Genomic DNA, 25,844 nt, shown 5'->3' on the forward strand with positions numbered 1-25,844 from the left:
TCGCTTGAGAAATGGCATCTGCTTGTCTGCTCTTGTTATGGCACAGGCAGCGCAGTAGCGAATGGCTTCTACTCTGCAGTTTATTTAAATGTTAAATCACAGCCCTAGTGGGCTGCACTTGTCATATAGAGCGGTGATGATCCAGTGCGATCAAAGCTGAGGAGCGATGTATCATACAGCAGCATAGGCTCTTTGTGTATGCATGAGAGCGCGAGGCGGGGTGTGTCAGGATCACTGGCATATGGTTAGACCTTCGTGTGCAGCAGTCATTCAGAAGGAGCATACACACAGTTGTTTGGACAGAAAGCTGTTTGAACACTTGCCTGTGCTCTATATATCTTTTATAGAGAGCTTCAGAGGAAATCTGTTCTTCTCTTTACAGCTGAGGCACTGGGCCTCTCTCTCAAGACTTCCTAATCTATTAGGAATGTGCACATTTTTGATCTTCTGCATGTATGTGTAGTAAACAACTGTCATTTTTAGCCAGATTAGATTTGAAATATAAGCAGAATGGGTAGTGACTCAGCTTCTGAACCAAGTACATATTGCTTTACATTGTTAATGTGAGTTAGCTGGTCTCAATTTCCCTGATGAAGTTGCATTCATTGTTCCCATTAGAGCCACAACTAATGATTATTTATCCTGCTGCTATTGTTTTTATTAATTGACTGATGCAACTAGCAGAAGACATGTTGTAACATGGGTGCTTTGGTTTGAAATGTTAGTGCCAGCGTTGAAATGCACTGCCATCTCTGCTTTGCACATAATGCATTGTACCACACTATTAGTTTGTAGGTAAAAAGCTCCTACACTTTGGTGTGGGTCTTGCCTTCTTTGGTTCCTCTCTGTTTGCTGCCACTGTTCATATGTACATATACACAGCATCAATAGTGTATTGGGCTAATACAGTGGGCCCTAAAGTCTGAGACCACTGTTGTAAATGCTTCTGTTTTGCATTCCTTTGTGATTTATTGCGGTATGTTTCATTATCAGCATAGCAATTTGAGTGAAACATAGACTTATTAAATATTAACATAAATTTCAGAATTTCTCAGTATTTGGTATGTTTCCCTTTTGCTTTAATGACAGCATGCACTCAAGCTGGCATGGACTCCATAGGTTTGTGCAAAAGCCTCTGATTAGTAGATCAGATCCACCTGAGAGTCGTCTGAACGCTTGTTCTGATAGAAGAAATAAGACACAAAAAAATTCTAATCTTTTTGTCCAAAGGCCTTGACATGATCAATTGCACAAATTTGCTTAACTTTGAATAGTGACCTAGAAATAGTGCAGAGTTTCATATTCATATATATATATATATATATATATATATATATATATATATATATATATATATATATACTATTGGACTCCATATATCCCACAGTTCAAAGCACTGATGAAGCTCTAGCACACTGTTTCAAAAATACCGGAAAAGATTCTTAACAATGTGATGTTCTTTAAAATATCCAATGCAATCTTACAGTCCCCCAATGCACTGCAAAAGGTGGACAGCTGATGTACGCTAGCCGTCCTGGAAAACACGTGGTGCCCTGGAATGTGATTTGCAAAAAGAGTTTACTTGACATACAAATTCTGTTTGCACACAAATAACAATTCTTAAATTATTCTTGGCTTAGGCATATGATTCTATTTTAATCTTAAATTGGTATAAAACCTTTATTATTTAGACATTATTTGAACTCTTAAAAGGTACTTCACACTAACACATCTTATTTGTAAGAATGATTCTTCAAAGAACTAAAAACTGAAAGGGAACCAAAAGTGGTTTGTTTTCCAAAAGACTCCTTTTGCCAACTTTATTTATGAGTGTAAAGGGCTCTGATTGTAGACCATTTCATACACAGAGCTCGCCAACATTTTTTTTTTCATAATTAACAACATAATAATTTCAGCCCATTCCACAGTGTCTAAAGTAGGATGATGGCCGTCCCTGGTCACTTGGCTTAGGCCCGTCGATAACAGCCTGCATGCCGGAGCATGTGCCTGCACCTGCGGTTTAGCTCAGCACATAATTTGCTTCGTTCTCTCTGATCCTTCTCTCTCTCTCTCTCAGAGCTGCGGGTGATGGGGTTAACTCTGCAGTGGACACGTGTTTCTGCCTGGCAGATTTATTCTGACCCATGGCTCCAGGGCTGGGCTGAGGGGGTTTGGGGGGGTTGTGTGAGTGAGTGTGTGAGCTGCTGCCGGTTCTGGCTGCGATAATGGTGCCGTAATGAGATCCACTCTAGAAAGCCGAGGAGCTCCCAACTCTTGCCGGCAAGGGCTTTTGTTTTCTCTTTCAGTTCCCCGCTCTGTATCATTAACCCAGCCGCGCTCCATCTCCCTGGCCAGAACACGCCGCTTCCTCCGCTCTCTCCAAGACCTCCAGCGACACACTCTAGAAGAAATGGTGCCTTACCCTGGATATTACAGCACCCGTGATGAGGGCTGTGCTTTTACTGTGAAAAGGGACGTGAAATGCTTTTAGGCTGTTGTTTTCCTGTCTGGAGGAAAAACTGCACTTTGCCTGTGCTAGCTGTGAGAAGGTATTGCTCGCTTTGCAAGGGGTAATGAAAGAGAGAGTAACAAAAACACTGGAAATCAGCATGTGCTCTTGAATTTTGCGGCCTGCTTCTTGTTGGGCTAAATTAATACAGAGTGGTTTTCTAAGACACAGCTTTTTTTTCTCTTTTTCTCTGTACTTTGAAGTTTGAAGGGCCGCTGTTAGAACATCAGTGTCTCTAAAACCATGCAGCCTGTCACTTCCTCTTCCAAAGCTTTCAGGAAGAAATAGAGCTTAATCATGTCTTCTTTCTGCGTGTTTAAGGAGACTGTTAGGCACAGCACAAAGTCAGACCCAGGGGACGGGCCGATGAAAGACTCGGCCTGGCATTGTTGGAGAGAGAGTGAGAGAGAGAGAAAGAGAAGGGGGTCTCTTCCTCCCTGCTAGTCTCTCATTAAAGGGGACACAGGAGGCTAATCAGTGAGTTTTGTTCTGCAGAGACTTGCAGGTTTAATTGCATGCCTCTCGGCTGCAGGTTCCAGCTAAATACTCAGTGAAAAAGGAGGGTCTCACTTTAAATGCAGATCAATTTTCATCCTTGTTTGCTTTCAAGCCACTGTCAACTATGGGGTCTTTTGAATTTGTGACCTATATGAATTTCCACAATGGGTGCTGATTAAAATTCTTCATTAACATGTCAGACAGGCAATATTAACTATTGCACGTTGAATGTTCTTTAAAGGTTGACTTTCTGGACCAGAGATTGCCATCTAGATATTGCTGTTATCGTTGTTGTTGTTGTCATTAATGATGGTGATGAGATGTTGATGATCTGTGTAATTATTATTACTATTAATAGTAGTAGTAGTTAGTAGTGGGCGGTATGACCAAAAATGTGTATCACAGTATATTTAGGATTACTGACAGATTCTTACACTCAAGACTTCATCTAAGAACATCAGATGCTGCTGGAATTTGCCAGATATTAGAAGCTATTCACGCTATCAGTATTAACTGAGAAGCTGCCAAGTAACTCAGCTTGTAGCGAGGACCAGGCCCTGAGAGTGCGGGATCGCCTGAAGCAGCTGGCCGAGCGTGGGGCACCCTAGGCGGAAAGCCAGCTATTCTCCATGCTAGGCTTTTCCTTCCACTCACTTTCCCCCCTTTAACTCATTACATTCTGATGTCTGCTCCTTCGACAACAAACTTACCTCAGACTGCTCACTACAGCTGTGGTGATGGAATGAGCATGTTTTGCACTGTATGTACCTAGCATTACTGACGTTAATTTGCTACTTACCGGAACATTGGTAATGACAAAACTCATACCTTAAGAAATGTACTGAACCAGTATATCACCCACTGCTACGAGTAGTAGTAGTTGTTGATCACGTCTTATGATTGATGTGAGCTACATCTGTATTTTAAAGGGCCCATATCATGGAAAGTCTCCCCAGTCCATACAGTGGAAACTAGGCTGTAAAAACAGGATGCTTCATCATTTTTCCATTTTATTACCAACTACTTACCATTACAATTACTAACTTACTATGTATTAAGAATTAGGAAATTAGCATGTAATTTGTAGGCTATTACAAATTGTTATCATTATTTTACAGTTTCATTACCGATTTGTTACTGCTGCAGTTACCAACATATTATCTGATAACAACTAGAAAATTAACAAACATTTTTTTTGGTAAGTACAAATTGTTAGCATAAAATGACTATATTATTACCACTTATTACTGATCTGTAAAGTGCTACTCATTTTGCTTAATGTTTGAAACAAGAAAAATGATCTGCCAATATAGTGATATAATTTGGTATAGAGTAAGGTAGAAATAAATTAATGAGCAGTAAGATTAGTTTTTCCAGGAAATAATAAATAATGTAATCCCCATACATTTTGAGAAAGGGAATGGGTTACATTTTCTTGAGTAAAATCCAGTGTAAAAAAACACCGGACGTATCTGTGTTAACATTAACACTGGCATTATGTATGATCTCCTGAACCTGTGCAGCTAACAAAGTTAGCTTTAGCGGTATAGTGACGTTTTGCTTTCTTCCCTCTTTTTTGAGTTTCTCTGCTACATAACTTTATTTGATTTTCCATCTCAAGCAGCTGCCTACCTTTGCCTAGTGCTTGGTGCATTTCCTTTATCCTCAAGCTTAAAACATGACTACTAAACCATTTTTAATGACGGGCTAATTAGAAGGGGAATCAAAATGAAATATCTGAAGGGATCTCTCACCGGGCAGAGTCATTTCTGTCCTCTTGGGCATCATTCATTGAGCCTACCTCACAGGCCTAATGGTGTGCTATCTAGCATTAACTGGAAGATTGTTTTTGTTTGTTTGTTTGTTTGGACCTGTTTAATTCTAATTTTAACATTGAAGTGAATGTCTGGGTTATGAAGTTTCAATCTAGGCTATGTGGGGTAATTTAGGAAAATTACACAGATTCTTTATCATGTACAAATCAGCCAATCAAATCCCTTACAAATGACATGCTGGATTAGGGCTTTAGATTCACAGTTTCTTATTTGGGCACTACGCTGACAAAATGATGCACAACCTCAAAGTTCTATTATGAACGAGGCAGAATACAGTTCAGCCAATCATAACATAGATCATTTACATATATCAGTCTTAAAGGCAGAGTCATAAAAACTAATTGTAACACATGGAGAGAAGTTGGAGAATGGTCATGTAGAAATGACTAGAAGTGTTTTGAGTACATAAAACCACGTGATAATTGTAGGAGGGGAGAACTGTAGAACATGGTTCCTTGAACTGTATCATGTTTCTTTAGAAATGGTGGCATGCACTGTTTCATAGCCTGACTTATCCCTGTATTGACCCAACAACCTTCACCCTCTGCTTCATCTCCTCATGTAAGGTTTAATTGTCTCCATTCGCTTTGCACTCTCAACTCTTTGCGCTGCAGCTGGAATATAATGTGTTGTGACATTTTAAGGCCTGGTGCCTCGTTCCCTCGAGACAAGTCCTATTTCATCACCCATGCTGCTCCAACTGAGAAAACAATAATCACAGCATTAACAACAGCAACAATATGTGTTTTAGTGAAAGCCACCCCCACCCACAGTCACCAAGTTCAGCTCTAATGAAATGATGGTGGATCTAGGTGAGGATGCACAGTGACTAGCTGGTGTATATATATATATATATATATATATATATATATATATATATATATATATATATATATATATATATATATTAACTTAAGTTGAGAATGAATATGGAAATGTGCCTTAGCTAAGATGAATAATGTTGTTCTTAGTGTGCATACTGTGTGGGAGGTGCTTCGTCTCACACTCCTGACAAGACAAAGTTTTATAAATGTTAAAGCCATTATAGAACCCCATATTTTTGCACCTTAATCATTCTTTTTTTATTATTGTCAGACCCTCCAGCTGGCAGTGCTGAACATATTGTACTGCCAATTAAACTAAAGTGGAAGCCAGTTTAAGTCCGTTGGTGGTGTTGTGCATTAGCTTTCAAAGATCTTTTGTTCTTAATAAATAAACAGCTTGCGGTTCAGCTCATCGTGAAAGACAACACCATTGTCCAACTTTTTTTTTATTGGTGCAGAATTCTTAACAACTTCAGAACACAGAGCCAAATGGGTGCAGAGCAGTTAGCTAGGAACAGTAGACCTTTCAAATGACCCTTTTGAAGAATTCTCATGTCTTTTCCCAGAGTCTGCCACCTCAGTAGAGTTTTTCAGAGTTAGTTCTGAAGCTAAAGGAGTGTTTTTCCAGCAGCCAGCCATAGGGCCAGAGCTTTAGAAAAGCTGCCAGGGTGCTGGCTGTCTGAGAGATACGGGCATGCCCTGCCACTGTGAATCATTACTGTAATGCTGCAAATGCCATCACCCTCAGAAAATTGGGAGGATATGGTGTATTTTTCATTATTTTAATGGCTACCTTGCAGCTCCCAAATGCCATTGGGCTGCTAGTGGGACCTTTCAGTTGCTAAAGTGTATTTCTAATGTTTTATACCTGTGAATGATCCATCCATTAAAGAGCTTATGTGCTCATTTAATCAAGGCTGTTCATTTGTACAATTACTGAAAAGAACCTAAATTGTAGAGGAGGGCAGAGTCAGAAGAGACAGCTGGGCATTTTAAAGAAGTGTGAAGTGGCCTGTTGTTAAACTCTACAGTCGCTATTATCAGTGACCTGGATGAAATACTGCTGTGACTTTCTGTGTAGACATATTTCCCAGCATAGGCACTTAAAGAATAGATGAGAGGTACCTGAGAGAGGTATGTGTCTGGATGGTGTATTTTGTGAGGAATGTCAGCAAAACAATGAGCGTACATCACAGAAAGGAGAGTGGAAGAAGGCTATTCTGTCTTTACAGGGTATATTGCAACCACACTCATCTGTCATGTTATTACACCCACCTTTTAGGTCCACCTTGCTGATGTACAGTCAGAGCAAAATCTGTTAGCCATCCTCTAACTTCCTACTAATGGTCAGTTTCTGACCACAAAGATGCTCATAGGAGTGTAACCATACACACATTTCACAATACAGTGTCCACCCTGTGAAAAATGATCCAACGTTTTAACTTAAAAAGTAAGTAACCCGGTTGCCTTAGAATTGTGAGGTAATTGAACTTCAAATGATAGGTTAACAGAATGTAAAACAGATTATTGTTCTGTTGGAAGTTCAGTGAACTCTGAATAAAAAGAATTTTAAGGCAACCAGGTTACTTATTTATCTTTTACAGTGCAGTATTGTGGTTTTCGCACAAGATATTACATGTTCAATACAAATGTAATAAAGAATTGCCAACATACACAATTAAGCAGGGCTGTACAATGCAACAATATTGTCCCACATGCTAGGAGTAATGAATCGTGTGTGAATACAGAAAAGATCACAGTCGCACGTGTGCAATAAATCGTTGTGTATACGTCTTTATTCGTATGTTTTGTCAAGTCCAGGTACCTAGTCAGCTGTTTGTGAGCTGTTCTAATTATGTAATGTGTGCAGTTTTGAACAATTCTCCACTACCCAAACCCTCTCCTCACTGCAGCCATGCAAGCTGCGATGCTGGTTGAATTCTGGAGTTTATGGTAGTTGTAGTCCATCAGGTAACACTAGAGATGTCTAGATGTTTGAAAGAGGAAGGCCTTGCACTGTACAAAATGCCCAAAAGTTGTTTAATTTGGGGCTGTAATGCATATGTCAAGCCAGCAATGATTTACTGTCTTAACCCTATACTTTTTCAGCCTGGTTTTTTAATAAGCTGATTGAATTAAAATCACATATTAAATAACACTAGACATACTAACATAGTAATAAACTATTTCAAATCTCAGTTTGAAATGTATGACTCCAACTGTATGTATATTACTGCTGGTGTGGGTTTCCTTATGCTCAAAGATGCAGAAAAAGGCTACTAATAGCGCCCTCCTTGTGGGGTTTCGGAATTACTATGGAGAAAATGAATTATCTGTATATTTCACTGAATGAATATTAAAATACAAACCTTTTACATGCTGTTTTTTCACAGTTAAATGACTGTTTGTTCCAGAGTTGAGATTTATAGCTTTTAAAAGCATTTTATGTAGCGACTGGATATATATTTGCTTGTGGCAGTGTGGATGTGGAAACCAAAGTCACTCATTAAGAACTCTAACAGTGCGGTGGAGTATTTGCTAACCAGATGACATCTTCATAATAATGGAAAAATCATCTAAATTTACCAGTGTCTTTGGTAAGAGAGTGGCCATCAAATTGTGCATGACAACAGATGTGCTAGAGTCAGTGATTGTACACTTATAATCTAATGGACCTGTGAGGTGGGTGGACCTCATGGCTGGTGAGTGTAAGTACAAGGTAAGTGTTTCTAATAAAGTGGACGTTGAGTGCATATGTATATATGTATATTTATGCAAATGCAAAGCAGCAGTCTGTTTAATGTAAATGCTATATGTAAAATAAAACAGTATATGTTCTGCTAAGCTGTGACTCTTGCTTAGGTTTTACATTTTAATGTCTTTAGGGTAATGTCTTCCCAGAAATGGCCCATTTCTGAGATGAATGGTATTGCGTTGTACTGGGAGAAGTGGCTAGTGGTTTCTAGCAAAGACATTAACGTGTACCTAAAATTGTTTACGATGCCTTTGAATGTCAGGATGTCGGCCATTATTGGACAATTATGCAGCAGAGTGCATTTTTTGAGACAGAACAATGGTTGCTGGTGTGTGATGTAATGGGAGTGATTTGCCTTGTCTTTCTCACATCTCTCTGCTCCAGCTCCCACTACACAGCTAGAAAAGCAGCTTCTAATGTACTCAGCTGTTTAACACCAGTTGTCAGGATGAATCAAAGATTTCATCTCAGTTTTAAGTGCTTGAGATGTCTGTAGAGTTTTCCATGTTAGTAGCAAGGAGTACTTTGTTACGTTAGGTGTAACATATTATGTAACATATCCTCTGTGTTCTGAAGTATCTGGTTCAGACCAAAACGTGTATTCTGGCATTGACTAAGTAACCTAAGTAATCCCTTAAGATTAAGATTTACAGATCCACTGGTTGACAAACTTATATTTATCACTCATGCGGCATAACAATAACGTTATTGTTTTGCATTGTTTGCCATGTAGTGATAGACTAAGGATGTAGGCAAAATGCCCAAAATTCAGAAAAAAAACAAATATTGCAAAACGAGTTTTACGCTAGGACTTGGTGGAAAAGTTAGAATATCGCTAAGCCGAAAAGTGAAAAAGGGTGATGGAAAAGTGTTTTTCAAAAAAATAGTGATATATCAAGCCAGTGACTGGAAACAGTTGGCCCTACAGATTGTGGCACATAGCTTTTCAAAGGTTGCTTTCAACTTCTTTAGAAAATGACTCTGCACAACGTGCTCCCAGAATTGTCCCAGAATAGTGCATTTGTGTTCCCAGATGGGCATGGTCGGGGTGGCACAGAGATCTCAGCCCTCGTTTGGTTGGCCATTGCTCGTCCTGGCTGGCGTCTTTGAGCTGCAAACAACAGCCTATGTCACCTAAAGTTTCTTCACAGAACTGTAGTGGATGAAAACACGACTTAATTATCTTTTTTTCTGCCAAAATTTCAATAATGCACAAAACATTTGACGTTTGAATAGAAACCCAGCTTATGTCTCTCTTAGTGGGATGCTGATATTTACTGCCTTGGTCGTTACCTGCATCATCTCCAACTGTACTGTACTCACTTGACTCCTGAAATTTACAGCACTGCTTGATCTGCATTTTGTCTTATTGACTACAGCAATTGTACTTTACCATCAAATAAATGTTGATATAACAGTGGTAGAATTACTGTTTCTGCATTTATTTTATTTCTGCAACCTTTCTAACTGGTAGAAAAAAAAGTTAGACTGGACAACTTTACTAGCTAACATTACGTGAGTGCTTTACTGTGCTTTACTGACCGGTCTTACTGGTTTCAGCTGTTTTTCAGTCTTCCCATACAGTTTAAAGTTACTAGCTACCAAATTCAGAGAGTAATTGACGTTCATGAAGTTATCAGGGAAGAAAAATGCTTTACTTATCTTTGTCTGGTTATTCCCTCTCATCTCCTTGTTGGCTCTGTTTGTTCGGGTTCTGCTGGTCTGCTCACCATCACTGTTATATCTGAACACTGAACTTTGTTCAAAATATAGCTAAATTGAAAACAAGGTGCATTGTTTGTTTTATAATAGCTGATTAATAAATAAAATGTGAACAATTGTTAAAATAAGACAAGATATTCTTGGGTGATCGTCCCTGTTGGGCGGATATGAGTCAAGAACAGTGCTGAGTTAGATGCTGTATTAGGGTCTCTTGCTGCAGTGCTCTGACTAGAACACACATAACTTTTTTCCCCACATTAGTGAAACTAATGGAAATGCAAAGGGTTGCACACGTGCAAGTGCACTGATATTTATCTTCACATAGAATATTTTTTAATTCCTTTATTTATTTATATTCTATTCTCAAGCTACTCAAATACACTCTTACCCCAACCATACTGTTATCATTTGACGTTATCATGTGGTTACTGATGTTATCACATGACCTTTGCCTTGTTTTGTGGTGCTACAAGTAATTCTGTGCTATTTTCAGGCTAGATTACAGACAGCGTCAGATTGGATTCATGACTTTTTCTCACCGATTTCTGTTCCATCAATCCATTTTCTGCCAGCATCAGCCCTGGGTATCGGGCCAGTGCCATCTCTATTATCAGTAGGGAGTTTTGTCCCCCTCTTTGCTGCAGTAGCAGCCTCTGCTCTTCTGGGAAGACTTTACAATAGACGTTGGAACATTGCACGAGAGCATTAGTGAGGTCAGATACTGATGTTGGATGATTATTTCTGGATCACGAACGCCACTCCAACTCCAAAGGACGCAGTTCCACTACTCCACAACCCAGTGCTGGGGGCTTTATACCCTTCTAGTTGATGCTTGGCGTTGGTCAAAATGACCTTAGGCTGCATGTTTGACTGGTACAGAGGATCACCTTCTATTGGTAGTGCTTTTCTATGGAGATTATGATTATAGATTTATGCTGAAATTATTCTCAGCACAGCAATATGGATGGATTTGTGTTATCTGCTCTGCATCATCCTGCTGTCTAACACTCATGCAGAGCTGCGTGTCATGAAAGGTGAGAGGTTTCTTTTTTCCATGCTGAAGCTACAGCACTGTAGCACAAGAACATTAATTTTGCTGAAATGTTTCCAAGCTCTGCTACAGATTTGTTTTGTCGCTCCACTGAGCATGGGGAGCTGCATATTCTTAATGTGCGATAATTCTGCAAGAAAGAAGAAAATCATATTTAGAATTTTTATTTAATCTGAGATGAATCACCATTTAAAAAAAGTCTTGAGGGTCAGAGGAAATCCAAGCGGATACGCGCCACAGCGCGTGTCTGCATTAGGGCGGCACTAATCACAAAGCAACATATTTACACATTGCTGCTGGCATGTTGTTCATTTTGGGGAAGTGCAGGCATTTTCTCTTCTATTTTCAACATGAGATATATTTTTTTCCTTAATTAAAAATGTGCCGTGGATTGAAAATCACAGCGAATACAAAAGCAGACCGTTTTAGAGCCAAGCGTAGAGATGAGTGTATTAAACGTGCATTCGGGGGGGGTGTGTGTGTTTGCATCTCAGCCTCATCTTCATTTTCCATCTGTTGCTTGTTTTTGTTTAGAACACAATCAGCAGCTGTTGGCCCTGCTGTGTACCTGGCCTCCTAATGAGCTATTGCTGCATCTCCAAATCCTGACACTGATGCTTTCACCTATAGCGTTTCCAACAGCAACCGCTGGCTGCTTGAACGGTCGTTGTTAAGCATACAGCAGTGGCCTTGATCTTAGCCACCACTTTAAAACTGTTTTTCTCATTTGTGTTGTGTAGGTACTCACAGAGGATGTAGCTGACTGCTCCTAATGGATTGATGAGTCACCTAATTTTCAATAGATTCATGTCTTATGCATTAGACCACTCTTTATGGAATAATAATAAATCAAGAAGGCTTATGAGTTTTTTTTTCCCCAGAATTATTTCAAGCCCTGCAAACTATAATAGGCACTGGTAATTGGGTAATAGTTCTGAACTGAATACAGAAAAATGGTAGTGGTAGTTCAGCAGAATACAACATTGTTCTGATACAGCTCTATTTACAGATGCATTTCTTTTCTTCTTTTACATATTCTTGCCTAAGGAGAAAAGGGATTGTGAAGGACTCTAATGTTCAGTCTAAAGAGTGTAAAAGATTATCAGGAGCTGTCTCAGAACAGTTTAGTGTCCTGTTAACATCCTAAATTATTGCGCCACCATTTTTTCTGTACTCATTTCAAAACCATTAACCAGTGCCTAATAAAGTCTGCAGCACTTAAAAATTCTGCAAAAAGTTAAGTTCAAATTCAGTTCTTCTCTTTCTTTCCTTCTCTTTTTGTAACTTGGCAACAGATTTCCTGCTTGTATTTGTCCACTGTCCACTATTGCGGAATGATATTGGCCTATGGCCTAGTCCAGTGGTCGGCAACATGAGGCTCCCGAGACACATGCGTGTTTTACTGCCTTCTTGCGGCTCCGCAGCAGAATTCGATTTTTTGGTACAAATAAAATAATCCTCTTTGCGGTAAAATAAAGCTCTTTTGATCATTCTAACCCTTTTAACAACAAATGGTCTTAAACGCTGAAGTTAATGTATAACTGCTAATTCACCCTTTAACCATGAAGTTTGGCACGCAGGCTGCTGGTCACCATAGCAACGCAGACAGCAATCTCGCCCAGCTAGTAGCTAACAAAACGGCAAAGAGAAAGATTTAGGACTGGCTTTCTCTCTAACCTATTGGTAGCTAGCGAAGATTCTTTCTCTGGATAGACAAAGCACTTTTTGTAAGTCGCTCTGGATAAGAGCGTCTGCTAAATGATGTAAATGTAAATGTAAATGTAAGACGAACATCGACCATTTAGAGATAAATGGATGGGCACATTTGCATTTATAAGCACTCCAGCTGGTTTCCTCAGTTTTAATCTGTCAATCACTAAAAAGTCATGAGGCTGAAGTCATTCACCAGCTTCTTGTTTGAATTTACCATTTCACCTTAAATGGTGCAGCAGTTATATTCTGGCACCTCAGGCACCATTTAAGCTTGAACCGTAAAAAATTTGCACAAAAAGCTGGCAAATGAGAAGCTGACTTCAGCCTCGTAAAACGTCGGACACTAAGAGACATTTTATAAGAAACTGTTCTACTTTTGTGAAAGAGTATCCCACCAGAGATATGAGAAAAGCGGCTACAGCTGAGCAAAAGCTTAAAGCAAAGCAAAATAAGTCTGGATTTTCGTTTCGATTTTTTTAGCCTACACTATGACGAGCATATACTGAGACATTTACAGCCAAGAATGGCTCTTCTTAACATTAGGCCCTTGGCCTAGTTGTTTTTTATTTTTATTCATTTATTTATTTATTTATTTATTTAACAGGCAACAAAGACAATAGCACTGGTATGAATCACTGTCCTAATAGATGCATGCACTTCAGACAAAGCATTCAAAGGAGCACATAGATAGCATGCTGTACTAACATGGTTCTTCTAGCTTTTACAAATATCAGTCCTTGCATCTTTCTAACAGTGTCCAGAGTTTGATTGAGCATACAGTTTCGAGCAGCAGATGAAGCTTGAATGCTTACTATCAGACATTGCATTGCATACAAAGAAAATACCACAAAACCATAGTAAACACACATGATTTTGTTCATCAACAAGCGCAGAAGGCTGCTAACATGCTCACAGGCTCCTCCACAGATATTTAGATATAGGCTTTAAATTGAAAAATTAACACCACAGAAATATTAAACTCAGTGTGTGTACATCTCCATTGATTTGGCGCTAACAGAAATTAGCAATATGCTAGTGGACAAAAAGGTTGTGTATAAAGTGAATATTTCCACATGAAATACTGCTGTTTATTATAATGTTCATTGTTAATGTGCCAAAAAATTAAACTTGAAATTACAGGAATATCATATGCTTTATTTTACTGCAGGTTGTGCTACTAAGTTGAGAAGATGAGAGTCCCAGGGCTGCTATGGAATAGTAATGCTTTGCATACATTGCACAATGTAATATAAAATAGTTGATATAGTTGAATACTGTACTTATTACAATAGCAAAGTAGCAATGACTAAAAAAGGAAATGCATAGCTGGTTCACATTATGTACTTTGCATAAAATGGCACCAAACACACATGGGCTGAAATGATCTAAATAAATCAACCAATCATGTGTTTGAAGCAAAAATCAGCCGATTTTCCAGATCAAATTTTTGTAGATTCTGATCACACCCATAATATCAGGGGAATATGTGATAGGTTAGGATTTTCAGTAAATGATCATTTTTTTTTAATCATTTTATCATACAAGTTTGGGGGTATACAGGCATGTAACACTGAGATACAGGAAATCTACTATAGTACGGTTTTTCACATGTTCTTCAGACAACTAATATCAATAATTCTGCTCATTTTTTCACCTTTTTTGTTGTATTTTCATTACTAATTGATGTGCTCGTTGTGGTAGAATGTAAGCTGTACAAAGACAAAACAATACAGATATCACAACACAAGAGAAATGAGCCAAGCCATCAGAGCATCACTCACCAGAATTTTGAAAGTGTTGTGCCCTAATAAGTCGTCATTAGAGAGACGAAGGTTTGGTTTCTGTGTCCCTTGTGGCAAGAGGAAGCATTAGCAATGTTATGCACTTACTCCTCGATCTCCAAAGAGACATTTTATTCTGTTAGTTTATCACAGAGCACAGACACTCTCTCTCTATCTCTCTCTCTCTCTCTCTCTCTCATTTGATTGTGTTTGCATTTTCTGATTCTGTAAAAAGTCACAAGTATGATTACCAGAGTCAGGGATATCAGTAATAAAGACAATGAAAACATGTTAAACTGCTGTTGTTTTTAGTGATTATGAAGATAGAAATGTTCTCTACAGGCATCAGTGACTTTATACAGTTTTGAGGCTGTGACTGTCTCTGAGGGTTACTGTCTCTACAGGTCTATACCTGTTGTACAACAATAGAAAAGGTAGTCAAATTAAAAGGCAGTCAAACTTTTACCCAGATAAAACATTCTCAAATGGACCTAATTATTACTCTAGCCTTAAAAAGTATTTGTACATAATTAAGTGATTTGTGTGAAATGCTCCATTCTAAAGAAAATTATCGAATCAGAATTGTTCAGAGTGGTGGTGATAGGAACCAGACATTTAAAGCGTTTAATGCCTCTAACAGCATGTTTGCTACATGTTGTGATTACAGCACATCTTCCAGTTTTAAATTCACTGCGCAGTGTAACTTTCAAACTCATTTTAGTCCAAAATTGTGCTTGTGATACAGCCTGCAGAGAACTAGTCTTAGCTCAACTGCTGATTTCAAGTGCAGGCATTAAGTCCTTACAGTATGGTTCTGTGGATGTACATGGTTTATTTAAAAATGCATATGTAACTCCAGCCAACCATTGCCTAAATGCAACTATGTGACTAAAACTTTTTAGCAAAAACAGATAAGGACAAACAGCTCAGTTGTGTGGCTGTTTTTGGGAAACCAAAATCATTACATGTCATGTGGCATAATCTAATTAATAGAATAGAATAATCACTGTGACTGCTTCTCCAAGCTTGAGGATTCAGCTGTGTCAACTTAGAGTGCAAAGTTAGTGCTGTTAATTTGTGAATGTGTCATGTTGTGTTCTGAATATGCATAAGCGTCATGTAACTTAACGTTTTGTGGTGTGTACGCGGCTGCTCATTTTACAGTTGCGCAGACGGATGTTTTTGTGCTGTGGAAGAGGCGGTGAGTAAGCACCAGTATGTCTGACATGTTAGTAATAGCACCACACACGGTTTTCTGATCTTTGGAGTTTCTCTGAGCACTACTGAGAGAGTGGCAGGTCTTTAGAATAGCTCATGAGCAGAAAATCAATGAAACGTGGCAACGAAGGCTCTGTCACTTCTCCATGAGCCATTTGACACTGCAACAGTGCCTTTGAGATGAATCTGATTTCTGTTGCTGGAGTGACGTTTGTAGCGCCAGCACTTTGACAACCTGCCCTCCCTCTCCTCGCAGGCCTGCATGTTTCTGGCAAAACTAGGAGGAAAATCATTCTGTAATTATTAATCATGTCATCTGGTGTTAATTGCCAGTGACCCTTGGGGCTGTTTATAACTCTGTGGTTTTTTCAATAGCTGCTAATCTGGTGGAAGCGTCACGTTTCACACAGTGGACATTTCTGTTTTTACCGCTGGCAATATTCAATAAAAGTACAATCTGATGTGAACAGGGCAACCTGTGCTGGCGAACAGTGCCTCTCTCAGGCATGATCCGGATGATCCATGTTTCTCCGTGTTCAAACCGACATGCTGTTTGTTTTCTGCACTTTTCTATTAAGCTGATATGAGAGTTAGGAGAGAGGAATGATGAAATAAGCTCTTAAAACTTTGCTTAAAAGATTTGCTCATAAAAAAGAGACATTTGATCAATCTTCCAGCAGGTGATGGGTGACTTCACAGCTTGTTTTTATGTTCTTGGTGTATTTTTTTTCCAAAATGTAAGTTAAGCCTCTCCTGTGTTTAGCCTGAAATATATTAACTCATCAATGAGTGTGAAAAATCAAGTTCATGTGACATATGTCAGTTTTTAAGCATTTATTCCATGTGGTTTTACACATGCTTCAGTCTTGCCCTTTCAGCCTCGGTCTCTGGCTGAAGCACTTAACCCTCCTTATTTTACAATGGCACCGCCAGGCAGCATGGGAGGCCAATATACTGAGCCCAGCTCTAAATGTTAAGCACTTTTCTCTTGTGTATTTTATTGAAATTGATTTAGGCTGTAAAGAAGCCAGGACGGCATGGGCAGACTCTCTTTAGGCCACTGTTGCTGAACAGCAGGAAAGAAGAGAGAGAGAGAGAAAAGGAAACATATGCTTTGTTAAAACCTTCTTTCTCAATTGGTTTTACACAACTGAGCTCAAGGCAGGCTGATTGCCTTGTTCCCTGTAACTCAGTTGTAAGTTGCAGCAGTTTCCTTGTCAAGCTACACGTTCAGCCTTGTTGTGTGTTGTCAGCTTTTGTGGAACTCTTTTAGGCGCTGTTTTGTGGTGTCACTTATCACATGGCTGTGCAAAATGAAGAGGTGTTCATTGTCAGTTCACTGACGTGAGATTCTCAGTCCTGGTTATTATTATTATTATTTGCATAATTATGAGGATGAGAATATGTTTGTCAGTTTACTCATGTGGTATTGTGAGATTCTCAGTCCTGGTTGTTATTATTATTTGCATAATTGTGAGGATGAGACTATGTTTGTCAGTTCACCCATGTGCTATGGTGAGATTCTCATTCCTGGTTGTTATTATTATTTCCATTATTATGAGTATGAGAAGTTGTTATGAGTAGTTTATACTAATCAGTACCTAAAAGAATGAATGAATACACAGCCCGTATTAACCTTTAGATTGAGTTGTTTTGCTATACATTATATGGTTGTATTACATAGTTATTTTTATGCAATTATATTATTATTACATAGTTAGACATAACCATAAGGATTTACATTTACTTTTTTATTTTTTATTTTTTTAAATAAATCCTCAGGGCCAGTATTCCTTGGCCACAACACCAGCGCCCCCCCCCCTCCTTTTTATTACAGAGACATTAATTTTCATTTTTTGTTTCACTATTAATGTCACAACTCATCATTTATTAATAATCGTACAGATATAAGGTGAAGTTGTACCACAACCACAAAAACCCCCTCCACCCACAGTCACTCACCCTCTTACCACTCCACCCCCACACCAACCGTCCCACCCCTTTAAGTGAAAGGAAAGACAGATAGGTGAAAGACATGAAAGAAAAACAAGAACTATTTCAACAATGGACAAACTGGACAAGTCCGGACAGATGAACAAGAACATTTCACAAACAATACACAGGGTAGTAATGCCCCCTTCCCTTTTTTTAATGCTATAGCTATGATGTGGGTAGCTATCAAATTCCATGTATGGGTTTTAACCTTTTTCTTAAAAAGTTTGGATAAATCAACTCTCAATATATTGTAAAAATTGTGACCAGGTTTCCTTTAATGATTTTGTATTGTTTTTAAAAATTTGCTGTAGGTTTTTCCAAGTTGCAGTGATCCATAAGAAGGTTAAGCCAGTGCTTTATTAAACGTTTGGTTCTGTTCTTCCTGTTCAACAGTATAACTTTTTTGGCAATGGTAAGTGATATTAAAATAAAGGATTTGAGGTGATTGGGTGCTAAAAGTGAAGAAAGGTCATTAAGTAGTGCTACAATGGAACATAAAGGGGTGACAAGGCCCACAATCTCTGATAGCCTGATAGGAATTACATTTACATTTCCTTGCATTCTATATCAACAGGCTTGAGTGTACCCCTCTGGTTTGTGTTGATGTCGGAAAGTACATGCATAACAATAACTTTTCATAAAATTCAACTGAAATTACTTCACATTACATTCATTTCATTAAATCATATTAATTAATGTGAAATTACACTGGCTGAAACTGCAACTTCTAAGGCTTCTGATGTCCATTTATCAGTGAGGCCTTTGTTGATGTAGTTTCTAATCTGGTTTCCCCTCATAGGTAACCCCCCTGCCACAGGCACAGGAACTCTAATTATCACGTTGGAAGATGAAAATGACAACGCACCCTATGTGGTCCCCTCGGTGACGCGCGTCTGTGAGGATGCCAAGGAGGTGAACGTAGCAGTGATCGGAGCACGGGACAAAGACATCCACCCCAACACAGACCCCTTCAAAATAGAACTGGGGAAACAGCCGGGTCTGGAGAAGACGTGGAAGATCTCCAGGATCAACAGTGAGTCGCCTCTGCAAGTGTGCTTAGAGCAGTGACACAGTTGGGCTTAAATTATGACAGGATCCAAAGTATCACAAAGCAGTGACTGAGGAGCTGGAGACAGGCTTTGAACTGAGAACGGTCTCATGTCAAAACCAGGGACAGAAATGTCTGAATGGAAAGTCAGGGTGTATTTATGTTTGAACAAATACAGATTTGGCTCTCATATATCCTGACAGTGGATAAGCTTTCCTGTCAGAGAAAAGGACAGCATTAGAGACAGTAGACGGTAAACAGAACAGTTGAAGTAATTCCACTGAAAGTGCTGCTAATCCTCACTATTTGTCTGTTGATTCTTAAGCTTGATTTCCTCTCCTGAATCTTACAAAGAATCTCAAATGGAGTAGGTGTAAAAGGCTTTGTGTGTGCTGGCTTGTGTTCAGCTAGAGTTTTAGCAACTGATATCAGGTGATAGAGAGAGAAAGAGAGAGAGAGAGATAGACAGAGAGTGAAATAGAGAAAGAGGTGATGATTCAGGGTTGGGTGGCTTCTGGTTTGAGTCTGACTGACATAGGGTAAATCCTGAGCTCAGACATTTGCTTTGAGTGACAGCCAGGAAATGGGGCAGGAAACAGACTGTCGAGTTCGAGTTTGTTCAGGGTGTGTGTGTGTGTGTGTGTGTGTGTGCGCGTGCGTGCATGCGTGTGTGTGTGTGAGCTGTGTTTGAGGGCTACACATACTGTTCTACAAACAATTGTACACAAAGAAAGAGAGTCATAAATACACTGCATTGTCAGTTTATTAGATACACCTACCTCACATCTACACTCATTGGCCATTTTATCAGAAACACCTTCCATGTAGGTGCAATTCGTAGGCTTTCAATTACAGACTGTAGTTCATCTGTTACTGCACAGTTTGTCAGTCACAAGAGTGTGTTTCATCCACCTCTTTTATGAACATAAAAAATTTGGGGAAAAAAGTGTCTACATATCACAAAAGTAGTTGTTTGGATGAGGTGGAAAAGTTGGTTTATCTGTAAAGGAGAAACACAAAAAAGGGGGTGGCAACATATTTTCTGGATAACAGTACATGTCCACTGCTTTTGGTGCAGAGTTCTGCTTCTACTTCCATCGTCAGTGCCTCTCCACTTGGGGGGCATGTCTGTTTGCAATGCAGGACATGAATGAAGCTGTCAATCATGAAGCCATAGATGCCAATAATTTTTTTAAAATGTCAAATAAATTCTCTTCTCAATTAGGCAGTTCTTGTAAACTTGATTCTGAAAAGGCCATTTTGAATTATGTATTTCTGTCAAGTGTGACTGATTTAAAATATGCCTCATTTATTGTTTTTTTTTTTTAATTTACAAGAGCATTCAGTGTTCACACATTTCCACTCAAATATGCTGTTTTTAACAACCATACTCAGCTATAAATATGGAGATTAAAAGCTCTAAATTAGCTACACCCAGCATCAGAAAATGAAGAGGGTTATATGTGCTGGAAACGCTCCAGTTTTTGCAAACACAGCTCTTAGTGGGAATAAAAGTAATGTGTTTCCACTCCATCTGACAATACCAAACGGCTGCGTCTCAAACAGCTTACACTATAGTAAATGGTGTACTAGTTTGTCAAATTAGTACACAACCAGTGGTGCCATTACTATTTTGAACATACTGTTTAGAATGGTAGTATGTGTATTGAGACACAGCCATCAATGCTACGTCTGGACTGAGGGGTTCCAGGGGTTCAGTGGATGACGGTGAAGTGGACTAGCTACTTCAGCCCTTATTAAATGGGCCACTACCCAGTCTGCTCAGTGTCTCTGTTAGGGCTACAGCTATGCACAGCTGACAGAGGTCTGTCAAAAGTGCTCCACTGAAAGCTAAATGGAGTTATGGAATAACTGAAATTTGGGAGGAGGAATGTTTCATGGATACACAAGCTCTTTTTGTTTCTTCCTGCAATTTGCTTATTCTTCCTACAATTTTTTAAAATGCTTTGGTGTCACTCCGTTAACAAACTCTGTACAGGGAACAGACTTAAAGCAAATTTTGTGTTTTAATTAGATGATGTTTAGTTGTTTTCCATGAAACATGTCATAATGACATGCACACAACTGTATATGGTAGGTGTTTCTAAAAATATGGCGACTCAGTTTATTGTGCAGCATGAGACTCTATTTTAGCTTGCTGCACAAACTTTCTGTGGGGTTTAACCTATTCTCTGCTCCCCTCCACAGACACACACTCGCAGATCATGCTACTGCACAGTCTGAAAAGGGCCAACTACAATGTGCCGCTGGTTCTGACCGACTCCGGCTTCCCTCCACTAACCAACAACACGGAGCTCAAAGTTCAGGTGTGCACCTGTAAGAAGAACAGAATGGACTGCAGTGGAGCTGACGCGCTCCTAACAAACATGCTGCTGCTCGCCCTGCTCACGCTCTCCTTACTCTGTGAGTATCACCAGGGTTTTACAGACTGTCCAAGAACAGAGGCTAACTCATTTGTAGATGCAGAGAAGTGACTTTTCATAACTAGCTGCATCACTATCCATTACATAGACTACAAAGATGTTTTAAACTGGGTTAACGGGATGCTGGGTTAAAGCAATATTTGCGTTTGCGTGTTTAAAAGCTACGGTCCTCTTCAGTGCAAACCACTGTGGTCACAAATGGCCCCACACTGACTTAATTTCCTCGCAAGTTCTGTTTACTTTTATCTGTATATTCTTTGCTGTATGTGTTTAAGCAGTATTGGAGTACAATCTGTCTGGTTTGGGCAATTTGGCTGATCATGCCCTGTTCTTAGACCCTTAGCTTGTTTATTGGCTGCATGCCCAAGCCTTCCAGGCCAGAGAAACTACTGTTTGGTGGGGCACAGTGGTTTACATCTGAATAAATCTGCAGAACTTTATTAAACATGCTGCTTGTGCATAATAAATAGGGCATCTAGGAAGATGGATTCGGCACTTTGTGGCCAAAGGTAAATGTTATGCTAATGGTATGAATTTGAGCAGTTTAGGGCTGATTTATGGGTACTCCCATGGTTTTCGATATGTAAAGATCTGTGTTTGAAGTCTTAAGTCTTTTGTCTGAAAAAGTTTATTTAAGGTCAATGTACCTGTTTTCTCCTGTTTATCCCCAGCCTGGCAGCTTAAAGCCCATTTGTTCGGGCTGCTAAGACTGTGTACTGTTAGTGCAGTTAGCTCTAGTCTTTACACCTTATTACAGTTTTACAAGTTTGACAGTAAGTCTCCCTCTATCCTGCCTTGTTTACATGGCCAAGTATCTGTTGGATTGGAGGAAAGAGAAGCTGTTTTCTGTCCCAGCTGATCTATATCCCACAGCCTTTACTGAACTGGCAGGGCTGCCATCACTCAGAGAAAGCGAGGGGTTTGGGGTGTGTTTATGCACCCATAAAACATCCAGCGACATATAAAGAGAATTTAAGATTCTTCTATTGCCAAGCTTCATTCCTTTAATATATGTGTGTACAGTACTGTGCAAACATCAGTGAACACCTTTCATTTGTTTAATTTCCATTCAAAACCGTTGTTTATTTTTCAGGAGATTTTTCTATGGATATTAGATACAAGATAGTCCACTTGCAGAAGGAAGGAGTCAGTCAAAGGAAAATATGTGTTAAAGCAGGAGTTTCCAAAACTAAGTTCAAAAAATTATTAAAAGTTATAGACAAAATGGGACTCCTTACAATACTACAAGACCTGGCAGTCACACCAATACTGTCACCATCGGATAAACAGTACTTTCATATTTGAGAGGGAGGAGAAAATCAACCTCCACCGTTGCTTCAGAGCTGAAAAAATGCACACGTGTTCCTGTCCATCCTTCCACTGTAAGAAGACAACTTAGCGCAATGTGTCTGAAAGGATGCGTAGCTGCCAAGAAAAGGAAATAGACAAAAAAGGAAGATATTTCACAAATGAAACAAATAAGCTATTGGTGTTTTCGAAACAAGGGACTGACCACCCCAGAGTCCAGATATCAACATCGCTGAATGTGTTTGGGATTACTTAAGTCATGAGAAGCAGAAAATGCAAGTACATGCCTTCTGCTTTATTCCAGATACTAAAAAGTGGAATAACTTGTACTTAATGGCTGTTTTGACTGGTAATTAAATAAAGGGCGGTCTCTGACTTTTGGACAGTACTGTGTGTATGTACAACTCCTTTTCCAAAAAAGTTAGAATGCAATGATGTGCAAATAAACCTGAGCTCATTTAAGATGGACTAAGGTGAAGTGGAAAAGTGTCCTGTGGTCCAAAGAATCAAAATTTGAATTTCTTTTTGGAAATCATGGACACTGCATCCTCCAGGCTAAAGATAATCTGGTTTGTTATCAGTGCACAGTTCAAAACCCAGCATCCGTGATATAGGGGTGCATTAGTGTAAATGGCATGGGTGACTTTCACATCTGTGAAGACACCATTAATGCTGTATGATACGAACAGGTTTCGGCAACATATGCTGCCATCCAGACAATGTCTTTCTCAGGGAAGGCCTTGCTTATTTCAGTAAGACAATACCAAACCACATTCAGCATGTATTACACCAGCATGGCTCTATTGTAAAAGATTTAGGGTGCCAAAGATTTAGACCCCAAACTGTTGTTGAGCAACTAAAATTCTGTATTATGCAAGAATGGGAAAACATTTCACTTTCGAAACTACAGCAAATGGCCTCCTCAGTTTATTTACATTTTGCACAGCGTCCCAACTGTTTTGGAAATGGGGTTGTATGTTGATTTTACATCCTCCTCCACACCTCCTCACCTTTTGACCCTCCCTTATCATAAGCAGAACATCTCCTTTATGCCATTGCGATAGCATGAATAATTCACTCCTCCAATGAGAAGGAAAGCATAATAAAGTTGTTTGTCGAGCATGTCTGGGATTAGCACAAGAGAAATGGATTTCTAAGATTTTGAGACCCTTATTTGTGATCTCACTTGAGATTTTTGCTGTCCTTCTGTGTATATGAGCGTGTATTTTAAGTTCCATGCCCAAGGCCTGGTTTGGGTAGAAGAGGGATCCATCTGTAATTCATGCCACAATGGAGTCATTGAAAGTCTGAGCCAAACATGCCTGTAGGCATCTCTCTCTCTCTCTCTCTCTCTCTCTCTCATCAACCCCTTTGTCACTTGCTCCGTTTTCTTTTCTTCCTATATCACAGCTTCATTTCTCCTTCGATTCAGCCGCTCTCACCCTTTATCTCATCAAATCTTATCTCCATCTCCACACCTTTTCACATCATGCTATCAGAGCTTACAAACAGAATCATAACCCAGTGTTTTAACTTTTCACCTTCATTGTCTTCATTATCTGCCATATTTTGCATTAGAAAATTCACCTCAGACATCTATCTGTCTGCCTGAGATATTATCAACATCAACAGTTATTGCACCAGTCTTGTGTGAATGTTAATAAACTGGCATTCAAGGATTCCTTGCTCCTAGTGGAATGTTTTCTTGCTGCTGTGGCAGACACTGCTATTCATTATGTCCTGCCGCCCTGCACCATGACATCAGCAACTAACATTCATTACTCTCCAAATGACACTAATGGCATTTCCTGAAGGATCTTTTCCGTAGGTATCTCAGGATATTCTAATGTAATGAGGTAGTTATAAAATAAATACTTTAAAATTCTGAAAAACAAGCTAGGTGTGTAGTCTTTTAAGGAATTGGCTGGGTCTGTGTGATGTCATCAGAGAAGAGCTTCTGCTAGGGCAGCAGATCATGTGTTCATGACCAAGTGGGAACTGGAACAATCTATATGAGACATCCAACTAGCAGTTCCCACTTGGAAAGTCAGACTTTCTCAAGCACTCTAACACCAGGTTGTAGTTCTGTGACATCACTTCAACATGGCAGCACCCAAGTACAAGAAGCAATAGTATGTTCTAAGCTTTTTGAGCTGATGTTTGTGTATAGTACGTTATTTGTGCATGGCATCGCTGAATACACATGGATACCAAAGGATAGCTGCAAGCTTGACTCGTTCTGTACATCAATTATTAAAAATCATCAAGGGCGCTTTATTAAGAGTGAATCATCCTAGCCTAGTCCCACTTTTTAAATAAATAAAGAATGTAACCAAACAACTCTGGTGAAAAAGCTTTTAAAGAGAGTTTTATACACCCACAGCAGCCAAACAAACGCTATGTTACTAGGAACATACATTTTCAGTCTGAAAGAGCTGAAGTTGAGGACCGCTTTGAGGTGGGAAGTAGGGAACTCTCAGTTTGAAATGTCCGAGATCCCAGTTGTCACAAATGCAGTAAAAGCAGCATGAACTGGAAAATAGTCATCTTCAGCTCTGAAAAGTATGATGTAGTTGCCACAGCTCTGCTAGCAGGTAGCAGTTAGCAAAAGTTAGAAAAAAAAGGAGCCGGAGAAAAAATAATAAACATCTTTGATGCACCAGGTGGACGTGAGCAGGACTCTGCTTTAGAAAACCGTCTGAAAGTGAGCCTATCATGGTTATAGATAGAGCATTTGCAGTCGCGGATACTCCTAGCACCTTGTGCCTAGACTGGCCATATGTAACTACCACTTACAGGGTAGTTTTTATCTAAGGGATGGTATGGCAATGTCAAGACAACTCAGTAGGGTCTGTTTCTTCAATTCTCCCTTATGGCACACTCTCAGGGTGGTACTCCTCTTGTCACTGTGGTACCCTCAAGGGTACATCATCAGTACCTTTAGTGGAGAACATAATTGTACCATAATCCATTGAATTAGATTTCTTAAGTTGTATTGACTCCAGTCACCCTGTCTTATCTCCAGCCTTATTTTATTGTTCTGTTTTAAAACTATTGGTGATGAAAAGGTACAAATGTGTACCTTTCCCCTGGGAAAAACATATTTAAGGTACACAACTGGGCTTTAAAAGTATCATTTAAAC

The 25,844-nt window shown here is 39.3% G+C and overlaps 1 protein-coding gene across 2 annotated transcripts in view; it reads left to right on the plus strand.

Annotated features, from left to right (window-relative positions):
• cdh13 (cadherin 13, H-cadherin (heart)) overlaps positions 1 to 25,844 on the plus strand; it is a 504,621-nt gene that overhangs the window by 468,974 nt on the left and 9,803 nt on the right. For both annotated transcript variants that reach the window (XM_036585553.1, XM_036585554.1), the window contains 2 exons: positions 18,701 to 18,934; positions 21,158 to 21,373. In XM_036585553.1, the coding sequence (XP_036441446.1) occupies positions 18,701 to 18,934; positions 21,158 to 21,373 (450 nt within the window). The remainder of the gene's footprint in view (positions 1 to 18,700; positions 18,935 to 21,157; positions 21,374 to 25,844) is intronic.

This window comes from Colossoma macropomum, unplaced genomic scaffold, assembly GCF_904425465.1.
Source record: "Colossoma macropomum unplaced genomic scaffold, Colossoma_macropomum, whole genome shotgun sequence".
Lineage (NCBI taxonomy): Eukaryota > Metazoa > Chordata > Actinopteri > Characiformes > Serrasalmidae > Colossoma > Colossoma macropomum.